The 11,520-nt window shown below is 46.8% G+C and overlaps 1 protein-coding gene across 1 annotated transcript in view; it reads left to right on the plus strand.

Moving 5' to 3' along the window:
* The window catches only part of LOC143299589 (protein MON2 homolog), a 173,496-nt gene extending 165,937 nt beyond the window's left edge, over window positions 1-7,559 (plus strand). Inside the window, exons 21-22 of the mRNA XM_076612876.1 lie at window positions 4,495-4,585; window positions 7,411-7,559. Coding sequence (XP_076468991.1) covers window positions 4,495-4,585; window positions 7,411-7,559 — 240 coding nt within the window. The remainder of the gene's footprint in view (window positions 1-4,494; window positions 4,586-7,410) is intronic.
* The last annotated feature ends 3,961 nt before the right edge of the window (window positions 7,560-11,520 follow it).

An 11,520-nucleotide genomic window follows, 5' to 3' on the forward strand; every position in this document is an offset into this window, starting at 1 on the left:
ACCTTTAGCTTCCGTCGTCAGAATTGTGGTATTCTTTGTCAACATTCACGTCTTCAGTTTTAGAGCGTTCCGCTTGCAATATTTTGATGCTGGTAATTGGGATGAAACGCTGTTAACGTCGTCTCTTTCGCCGTTCGTATGGAGAGAGTTAACTTTGGAGACGGAAAGGGCGAGAGCGGGGACTGGAACCCACACCTTCACGGACTCTTTGTATAGTGGCAGCTGAGCGTCTTCCCCATTCTGCCACCTTCCTCCTTAACACAACCCAACACAACCCAACACAACACAACTGTAGTGATGGCCTAGAGGTAACGCGTCCGCCTAGGAAGCGAGAGAATCTGAGGGCGCTGGTTCGAATCACGGCTCAGCCGGCTCCATTAGACCTTGAGTGGTCGTCTGGACGCTAGTGATTCGGATGAGACGATAAACCCAGGTCCCGTGTGCAGCATGCACTTAGCGCACGTAAACGAACCCACGGCAACAAAAGGGTTGTTCCTGGCAAAATTCTGTAGAAAAATCCACTTCGACAGGAAAAACAAATAAAACTTCACGCTGGAAAAAAATACAAAAAAAAAAGAAGAAAAAAAAGAGTGGCGCTGTAGTGTAGCGACGCGCTCTCCCTGGGGGAGAAACAGCCCGAATTTCACACAGAGAAATCTGTTGTGATAAAAAGGAATACAAATACAAATACAAATACAACACAACACAACACAACACAACACACAAAATCAGCAGTGCTTATTCGTTGTATCGTGAAACACAACCGAGTCAAGTCATCGACTCGGGAAGTTTCCCCAGCCAGCCTTCTTGCTCCATGTCGCTGCACTTCTTCACATGTTATTAAATTGCCGTTCACAATTACATTGGTTTGGTTTGGTTTGGTTGTTTATTCATTCCCTCAGTGCAGTGTGCAGTGCATCCGCACTGAAAAGTGTGTGTATTCAGGTCATTGAACGCACTCCCCCCCAAACCCCCCCCCCCCCCCCCCCCCGAAGGAAAAAAGGGTCCGTATATAGAGGCCTGAGGATGGTTTTCACTTTGTTTTAGAGGGTTTTTTTTTGTTTTTTTTTTTCTCTGCCAGGTCGGCTGGGTGTTAAAAGCCACGTGATCTGATTTCAAAACGGATGTTGTCTGCCCCGCGCGGACATTCAGCATTTTGCTGTTTTTTTGGTTTTTTTTTTTAAATTGTGTGTGTGTGTGTGTGTTCTGAGTGCGGAGTACGTCGGTCACAACTGAGAGAGACAGACAGACAGACAGACAGACAAGAGTTTCAGTTTCAAGGAAGTGTCAAAGCGTGCGGCCTGATCCATTTACTCTCTGCACCACATCTGCTTTTGGGGAGGGGTGGGGGGAGAGGGGAACAGGAGGGAAGGGTGTGTGTGGGGGGGGGGGGGAGGGGGGGGGAGATGCTTGACGTTCTCTTTTAGCCAATGCGCTGGTCAGACCGAGAGAGAGAGAGGAGGGGGGTTGAGGGGGGGGGGGGGGGGAGACATGGGGAAAAAAAAAACACAGACAGAAAGAGATAGACTGGGTGTGTGGGGAGAGGGGAGTGAGAGAGAGAGAGAGGGTTGGGGGAGTGGGTGGCAAAGAGACACGGTAAAAGACAGTGTGAGGAGAGGGGAGAGAGAGAGAGAGAGGGGGGGGGGGATCGGGGTGTGTGGGGAGAGGGGGGGGAGTGGGTGGCAAAGAGACACGGTAAAAGACAGACAGTGTGGGGAGAGGGGAGAGAGAGAGAGAGGGGGGGGGGGAGCGGGGTGTGTGGGAAGACGGGAGAGAGAGAGGGGGGGTGGAGGGGAGATTTGGAGAGAGAAAGAGTGAGTGATAAACTCTAGAGAGAGCTGGACAGTACAAGGTCTTCAGAGAAGAAGCATCCCTTCAGTCAAGTGTTTCGGCCCTGAATTCAAGAGGGGATAGGAGACACACAGAGAGAGAGAGAGGGGTGTGTGTGTGTAAAGAGTGAGAGACAGAGACACAGAGAGAGAGAGAGAGGAAAGGGAGGGATGGAGGATGGGGTGGTGGTGGAGGAAACAGCAGTCGGTCAGAACGAACAAACCAAACGTTCTATTCCACGAGGGCATTGCGATCATTGGGGGTTTGATTTCCTTTTATTTAGTCATGTTGGCCGAAATTAAGCCCTCCCAGAGAGGGAGGGAGACAGAGAGAGAGAGAGAGAGATGAATATTAATAAGTAAAAAGAAGAAAACAAACCAGCAATGAAAGCTTGAGCACACCCTTTTTTCTGTGTTGATGACGGTAAAACTGACTTCGCCACACAACGCTCATTTCCCGCACGCTTGTGAAATATATTTTGTGTGAACACGAAACATAAGAACCAACCGAATGCTCACGTTTTTTGTTTGTTTTTTTTTTTTGTTTTTTTTTTGTTGTTGTTTTTTTTGGGGGGAAGAATAAAAAATAAAATATTATATAAGAAAAGTAAAAGGAAAAAAAAAAGGAAGGAATTTTTAAAAGATTTGTTTTTTTTTCTGCACGTTAGTTTCAGAAAACTGAGAGCTCCCTGAGTGCCCCAGTTTCCCTTATTAATTAATCATTAGAAGACACCATGATTGTGTCGCCCAGAGAGAGGCTTAATTATGCAAGACAGGTGCCGCGCAGGTACACGTGTGCGTGTGGGGTGGTGATGGTGATGATGATGATGATGATGATGCAGGCTGATGATGCAGGCTGCTCGTTCGCCTTGGAAAGGTGAACGGTGTCGTTAGGACAGCTTGTTTGGCTGTGCAGGAAGAGTGTGGATGACACAGCAGTGATAGCTAGCCAGACTTGTGTCTCTGTCTCTCTCTCTCTCTATCTCTCTCTCCTCTCTCCCCCTCCTTTTCCTGATTGGACTTGATGACTCGGAAAGCCTAGTCTTCTTCTTCTTCTTCTTCTTCGTTCGTGGGCTGCAACTCCCACGTTCATTCGTATGTACATGAATGGGCTTTTTTACGTGTATGACCCTTTTTACCCCCTCGGCCATGTAGGCAGCCATACTCCCTTTTGCGGGGGTGTGCATGCTGCGTATATATGTTCTTGTTACCACCATGACCCCTACCCACCGAGCGCTGACATGGATTACAGGATCTTTAACGTTGCGTACTAATTTGGTCTTCAGCTTGCGTTTTTACACACGAAGGAGGTTCAGGCACAAGCAGGTGTCATGGTCTGCACATATGATGAGCTGGGAGGTCGGGGAAAAATCTCCCCACCCTTTTACCCTCCAGGCAGGCGCCGTTACCGAGATTCGAACCCGGGACCCTCAGATTGAAAGGAAAACTCTTTAACCGGTTACTCGGCTCTTGCGCCCGTGTGGAGTGTTGTTTCATTAGCGATGTGGAGAGTGTAATGGAGCACAGCCAGTCTTTCTCGTCTCTTTTCTTTCTTCTTCGTCTGCTTTTGTGTGTGTGTGTGTGTGTGTGTGTGTGTGTGGAACGTGTTTTCTTCATCTTCACCGTCTTTTAGTGCTTTCTTTCTTTCTTCGTTTCTTTCTCCATTCTTCTTCTTCCGCTCCTGCTGCTGCTCTATTTCCGTGTCCATGCCTATCTGTCTGTCTCTCTTTCTCCCCATCTCTCTCTCTCTCTCTCTCCCCCTCTCTCTCCCATCCAGTCTACCTTTATTTTTTTTCTTGCATTTCTTCTTCTCTTACTGTTGTTTTTCACCCCCTCCTTTCTCTCTCTCTCTCTCTCTCTCTCTGTGTGTGTGTGTGTGTGTGTGTGTGTGTGTGTGTGTGTGTGTGTGTATAATTCTCATCTCCCCCCACCCTCTCTCTCCCTCTCTTAAGCTCTGTCACTCAGCTTCTCATTGTCTCTTTCTCCTTTCTCCTACCTTTCTGTGTTTCCCCTCTCTTTCTCCTCTCTCCCTCCTCTCTCCCCCCACCCCCACCCCCACTCTCTCTCTCTCTCTATCTCTCTCTTTCAATTCTTTTGTCGACCCACCGAGGACCATAGACTGGGAAAGAATTCTTTTGTATTAGAAGCAGCAAAACACAAGCAAACAAGAACACAACCAACCAACCATGCAAAAAGCAACAACAACAACAACAAACAAACAAACAAACAAACAAAAAACAACCGAAAGACACAAAACACACTCCATCAATTTCTGTTACCGTGGAGCATAAGAAAAAACCCCGCAAACAACTCAAGAGGAGAGAGATCAGGCAGAGGAGCGGTGGTGATACCTTCACACAGAATCCCAGGAGACACGATTCTGGCGTTGACCTCTCCCCAACACCCACCCTGTTCTGCTGCTCACTGCAGGAGGGTTCTCAGGTATGAGTGAGGCAAGTCCATAGACATGATTATATCTCAGTGGGGCTGCTAGCAAGTCACGGCGCTTCACTGAATCGCTCATTGAATCGTTTGCAGCCTTGCTTTATTTTTTAATTTTTTTCTTCTTTGGTCCCTTTTGAGCAGTGGTCCTCTTTAGATTTTTTTTTTTTTTTTAATGAAACTTTAACTTCCACTGTATATTTCTGTTCCTGACATCGATCAGAGGATTCCCCCCCAGTCTGAGGAGACCATCCAACTCTTCTCTACCACTCCCTCCTACCACCACCCCTCCCCGCCGCCCCCACCCAGCTCCGGTGGGTGGTATCTCTCGGATCAGACTGAGCTTGATTGATTTCCGGAGGCAGTATTCGACGGTCCTCGGGATTTTCCAGTGCGAGCTTTTCAAGTGGATAACGCTGTGCACACACACACACATACATACGGGGCGTTGAAGGTGGTTTTGAATTATTATTATTATTATTATTTTTTTTTTCTTATTATTTTCTTTTTGTTGCACAGGCCGCAAATCAAGATTCGTCACTGATGTTCGGAACTGCAACTTGTTTCATTATATTTATTATGATGAGGACCCAGTTGCACAGAGCCCTTGCTTGTTTTCGTCTATGCCTTAAACGTGTATTTGAACTGATAAAAGTTTACTGGCAGATACTTTTTCACTGGTGGTCTTGGATTGTTAACATAATTCGTGTATTAAAAAACAAACCAAAAAAACAAAACAAAAAAAAAACAAAAAAAACCGCAGATAATTTTCCTGATAAGTCTTGGATAGTTGTGTGTATTCATAAACCCAGCTGCAGGCAGTTTTCCTGATAGATCTGAATAGTTGTTGCGCGTATTCATAAACCCAAAAGCTGCAGGGTAATTTTTTTTCCTGACTGTTGTCATGACTGTGTACTAATGAAGCGAGTTTATTTAAGTATCCATCGGTCTTGGTGTTGGGACGTGACACAGTCATGTTATTTACGTATCACACGCCCTACATTACGGTACGTGACATGATCTGGGGGGAAGTGGTGTGGAGGTCTTTTCACCTGGTCAGTAGACTCTGTGGCAAAGAGCAAGGTGGTGGGCGGAATGGTTCAGACGTTTATCTGCCAGTACAGTGTCCGTGAGGGTCTGGGTTCGAATCCCGCGCTCTCGCCCGTTCTTCCCCCCCCCAAGTTTGAGTGGAAAATCAAACTGAGCGTGTACTAATTCGGATGAGGCAATAATTAAACCGAGGTCCCCCGTGTGCAGCAAGCACGCACTTGGCGCACTGAAACACCACCACCACCAAATCATGTCAACGAGAGTGTTATCCTCTGGCCAAATTCTGTAGAAGAAATTCACTCTCATTGTACACACATATATATGCATGTGCTTTTAATCCCGACAAGCTACGTTGGGTTATGCTGCTGTCAGGCAGATGTGGTTTTGCGTATATGGATTCGTTCCAACGCCGTGACTCCGCCTCCTTGAGAAACTGAAACAATATGCTCGTCTTGTCATAAGACGAGAGAGGTGGGGGGGAGAGTTTGAGAGAGGGAGAGAGACACACACACAGAGAGAATTAGTTAGAGAGAGAGGGAGAGATTGAAAGAGAGAGAATTAGAGAGAGAGGGAGGGGAAAAAAACCCAACAACAACAACCCAACTCTTTGTCCTGTTTTGCTTACAAGCCTGGCTTGTTTGTTGCCATTTGTCTGTTGCTTTCAAGAGTTTTGGCAGTCCTGATAAGTGTGAGTGTTTGTGTGTGTGTGTGTGTGTGTGTGTGTGTGTGTGTGTGAGAGAGAGAGAGAGAGATGGATGTACTGTTGTATTTCTCAAACCGAACGATGGGAAATGTGGCACACTGACCGTTGGCGACACGGATATATGTATGGGTTTCCCCCCCCCCCGGGCGAACCTTGAGTGAATCGGTTATATCCCTTGGCTCAGGAGCCTGCAAGTCCGGGGGATAAGTTGTCAGCATTTCGGATTATAATAATAATAATAATAAAAAGAAAAAAAGAAAGAAAGGCTTCTGGTCGGGATTGCCGCCTAGAATGCTTGCATACATCAACTCAGTTTGACGCTTGATTTGTAGGATGGCTGATAGACGAGACAGTGGCCTTGTTTTCCAGCGCAGAATCATGCGTCACTGCATGCAAATGATTCCCATAATTCTTCCATACATCACTTCTGTTGAGCCACAGAGAAGACACAGGGGGCGAGTGGGAGTGGGGGTGGGGGGGGGAGTGGAGTGGTAGGGGCGAAAAAAAAGAAAGAAAAAAAAAAAGATTGTTGCTGCATGGAAGGGCTTTGTTTGGTGGGTGTGGGGGGTGGGGGGGTATTATGTCGATTTCCTCGAGGATACACAACATGTGGTGGTCTGTCACACACTGCAGATTTCATATCTGCACAAAAAACAAAACAAAACAAAACGTACATGGACTGTTGTTGTTGTTGCTGCTTGGTGGTAATGGAGGGGTAATGGGATAATGACTTCTGTTCGAGTTTTTACTAAAGGGATGCAAGACAAGAAAGGTTTTGTGGTCTGTTGAGGATTGCTGTGAAATGTACAAGAATTCGTGAATTTTATTTTAACACCCCCACCCCCTACCCCCACCCCCACCCCCACGCGCCTCTCTTCCGCCCACACATTATTTGGATTATCCTTTTCTGTGTATATTTCTTCAACAATCCAGTAGTATTGAGGAAGAGTCAGTGAACAATTCTTCTTCTTCTTCTTCTTCTCTCTCTCTCTCTCTCTCATCTCTCTCTCTCTCTCCCTCTCAATCTCTCTCTCTCTCTCTATATATATCTCTCTCTCTCATATCGAAGCGTTTGAGTAATTAGAGAGGAGAAGAATCCATTAAAAGAAATGTTTGAATGAAAAAAAAGAAAAGAAAAAAAAAAGGTAGACCATTGTTCACAGATAGTTTGGCAACGTTTGGGTTCTAACTCATAAATGCCTGTGGCGGAAAACAAGCTGAGCAGAACAACATCCTAAAAATGGTGCGTGTAAAACTGAAGAATTCCTCACAAACTCCGTCTTGATCGAAAACAGGGGCAGGGGGTATTAGGGGGAAAGAGAAGAAGAAGAAGAAAAAAAAAAGGTGTGAGCATTTCATTGCCGACTGAAGACGTGCTGTCTACAGAGAGTTCTGAGGAGATGCTTTTGCAGGAGTCGTCGCTTGGAGCCTGTGAAGTACGGAGCAGCGAAGTTGGCAATGGACAGACAGACACCTCCGCCAACGCCGTACAGAGTCACCGCTTGAAGCGCGGTGAATGCCTGCCAACCTCTTGACTCACACAACAGCAGCAGGTCTCTCGTTCGGCCCATTTCTCCGATCTGGGGAGAAGGTTTACTACCCCCCCCCCCCCCCCCCCCCCCAACCTCCTTCTCCATCCCGAAACACTAATCATTTCTAAACATTTACAGCTGCATTTTCGTCTTCTTCTTCTTCTTTTTCTCCTTCTTCTTCATCTTCGTCTTCTTCTTTTTTCCTAAAACGTCTTTTATTAAAGGACGTATGACTAAGCCCACAGAGGTGGTAACGTCGTTGTATGAAAGTCGTTAGGAGTTCCATCATTGGCATGTGATTGTGTGTGCCAGGGGGGTTTCCAACCACAGCTGATGGCAGGCGTGATCTAGAAGGAGGGGCAAGGGGCGCAGCAGCAGGAGGGGGAGATCTTTTGAAGTGTTTGTGGTGTTTTTGGTTTTTGTTTCGCTCTCTGTTGCTGGCTGCCTCTCTCGAGGAGTGCCTGCCTGCCTGCCTGCCCCCAAACAGCCTTCTAGAATGATTCATGTGGTTTTCACATGTTGTTTTGTAACTTGCGTTTTGGAGCTTAGGGTTTGTAGAATGTTGTGGGTGTGGCTCGGTGGTTGAGAGGGTTAGCGTTTTCTTTTTTCTTCGACTTTTTTTAATTTTATTTTTTATTTTACTTCTTCTGATATCACTGGTGCCTATTGGAATTTTGTGGACTTTTTATGCCCGGTAACCGGTGGATTTTTAAGGAAAATTTCATTTTATTTATTTATTCATTTTACATTGATGTATATCTGCTTTACATTTTTTTTGTTATTTATTCGGGGAGGAGAAAGCGAGGGGGCAGACCAAATAAAGAAAAAAAGGGGGGTGGGGGTAAGGGGGAATGAGGGGTGAGGGGTGCGGACCAGAATTTGTTGCCGTGATAAGTAATGATGTTGTGGTAATAAGTAATGGTGTTGTGGTGATAAGTAATGGTGTTGTGGTGATAAGTAATGGCTCTAGATTAACCCTACAGCGTGAATATTCATTGCTCAACTTTCTTCGGTGATGCTAAACAGAAAGCAACAACATTCGGGAAATAATTCTTCTTGTTTTTTTTCTTCTTCTTCTTCTGCGTTCGTGGGCTGCAACTCCCACGTTCACTCGTATGCACACGAGCGGGCTTTTACGTGTATGACCGTTTTTACCCCGCCATGTAGGCAGCCATACTCCGTTTTCGGGGGGTGTGCATGCTGGGTATGTTCTTGTTTCCATAACCCACCGAACGCTGACATGGATTACAGGATCTTTAACGTGCGTATTTGATCTTCTGCTTGCATATACACACGAAGGGGGTTCAGGCACCAGCAGGTCTGCACATATGTTGACCTGGGAGATCGTAAAAATCTCCTCCCTTTACCATCCAGGCGCCGTCACCGTGATTCGAACCCGGGACCCTCATATTGACAGTCCAGCGCTTTACCACTCGGCTATTGCGCCCGTCTGTTTGTTTGTTTTTTTTGTGTTTTTTTTCTTTTTTCTGTTCTTTCTTTTTCTTCTTTCTGTTCTTTCTTCCTCCTCATTGTGCGCTTCCTGCCAACGCAGCCTTGTTTGTTAATCTGACAACGGATGACTTGTCGTAGTGAAGCGTGTCACGCGCAAGAAGAACTCCTCAAGAACCCCACTTGGGTTGAACAGCGAAACAGAAGAAAGGTTGTGTGTGTGTGTGTGTGTGTGTGTGTGTGTGTGTGTGTGTGCAGTGTCTCAGTCTCTCTCAGTCCCAGCACCTGACACTCTCATGCAACACAGATCTCCTTGTCTCACGAAAGTAGTTGGGGTCACAGTCATTGTCTCTCCGCTCTCTACGATCCTGGGGGGGGGGGGGGGTGAACAAGGAGGAATTTCTCAACAACAGCAACAACAACAACGTTTGGGAAGAATGGCAGCTCTTGACTGACAGACAGCGTGTCTTTTTAGGCCATCTCTGTGTGTGTGTGTCTCTCTCTCTGTGTCTCTCTCCAGGAGTCTCCTTATCTACCTCTCTTAAAGCCGTCATCATTTTCAGGCAGCTATAGTTTACCCCCCAGCTTTTTCTTCTTCGTCTTCTTCTTCTTCTTCTTCATGCTGAGACTAATAGCTGGGCCTGCCTGGCAAAGCACACGTGGTGAGAGAAAAAACAACCGATTAGCGTTTCCGTCAGTCTCACCTGGTTGACTGCAGTAGTAGTAGTAGTAGTAGTAGGGGTTCCGATCTGATAGTGGTGGAGGTGGGCTGAGGAGTGGTACTGGTAACAGGGAGATCTGTACAGTATTGTTGGAAGTTTTTTTTGGTTTTTGGTGTGGGTTCTTTTGTGTGTTTTTTTTTATAATTTATTTTATCTCTCTCTTTTTCTTTTTTTCCCATACCGTTAAACAGGTAGGCAGGCAGCCTGAGAGATGAGTGAAAGTATTCTATGGGGTTTCCAACGTTTAGGAGATGCTGTCTTTGATTTGTGTTTTGGATTGGTGCGGTGTGTGTGTGTGTGTGTGTGTGTGTGTGAGAGAGAGAGAGACAGAGACAGAGAGCGAGAGCGCAAAGGACAAAATCTGCGGCCGACTTCAAGAAGGAACGTACCTGGAAAGTGGCCTCAGATACCTGGTTTGTTTGGAAAGACGCGGTGTTTGATACTCTTCCCACAGATGTTTCACGTATCCTTGGTAATGAAAAACAGAACAAAAACGAAACGAAAACAAAACCACCTCTCACGAGCAATAACTAGTTTGCAGGCACTGACTTACGGTTGATTTCTTTATCAGCTGTGGTAACCCACGCACGTGCGTAATTTTAGACATGTTCACAAACAAAGTTGTAGGTATTGCTTTCGAGTTTTCGTGGCAGAATGAATATTTTACCGGTGACTTTTGATGGCACAGTTTTTTTGTTTTTTTTTTTTTCTTTTCCTTTTGTGTGTGTGTGTGTGTGTGTGTGCAGTTGACGTAAAGAGTCAGAATCGGGTGCCACAGTTGGCGGGGGGTGGGAGGCAGTGTGTCGGGGGTGGATGGGAAGTTGTGTAGGAAACCGGTTCTGATAAGGATCGGCATCAACGGCCGCTTAACCCTCTTGCATTCGCATATTGCACATACAACTACAAGAAACTCTTTTCTTACCTTCGGCTGTGGCAGCAGTGAATGCAACCAGGGTTTAATTAAATCCGAACATTTTGCGCCGTTTTTTTTTTGAGCTGTTGCTGTTGTTGCTCAGTGCTCGCTCTAACGTCTTTTGCCACACACCGTGTCCACTGACTGACAAGGGGAAGACAACAGAACTCATGGAAAGGGAACACCCCTCCCCACCCCCCACCCCCATGTAAGATCCCCCACTACACCTCCACTCCCTGCCCTCCCCCCCCCCACTCCCCCCTACCACCAACTTGCTTTCAAAGCGAGAAACGGTGTGAATGTTTCATGTTGGGAGGTAAAAGGGTGGGGGTGGGGGGGGGGGGGGAGGTGTTAAAAAAAAACAAAAAAAAACAGCATCGTCGGATTGCTTCGGCAGGAGTAGTGTTAGCCGTAGTGATCAAAAATACAACCTCCCTGGCTGTTGTAGTTGCCAACACACTCCAGGCACTCCCCCCCCCCCCCCCCCCACCAACCTCCAGGCACTCTCCCACCCCTAATCCCCCATCCCAATCCCCCCCCCCACCCCCCCACCCCCGGATTCCCCCACCGCCCTCGCCGCCCCCCCCCCTCCTTCTCGCCTTCCTGTACCTACTTGACTCCCAGCGTGGTTCTCTGATGGCTACCTGCCTCTACTCTGGAACTTTCTGCCTTAACTCCTTAGCGACCTCACTCCTTTTCCAGTTATTACACTTTTTTTTTTTTTTAATTCTTTTTTTTTTTTCTTTTCTTTTTATATTTATTTAGAGGCTGCTGTGACTTATCGGCCGAGCTGCCAGCAGTCCCAGGAGACGTCGTTTGCAGTTCCATCATTCGCACCCAGTTGTCTGTGAGGGTTCCGAACTTTTGAGGGAAAAGTGCG

The sequence above is a fragment of the Babylonia areolata genome, chromosome 25 (assembly GCF_041734735.1).
Source record: "Babylonia areolata isolate BAREFJ2019XMU chromosome 25, ASM4173473v1, whole genome shotgun sequence".
Taxonomy (NCBI): Eukaryota; Metazoa; Mollusca; class Gastropoda; order Neogastropoda; family Buccinidae; genus Babylonia; species Babylonia areolata.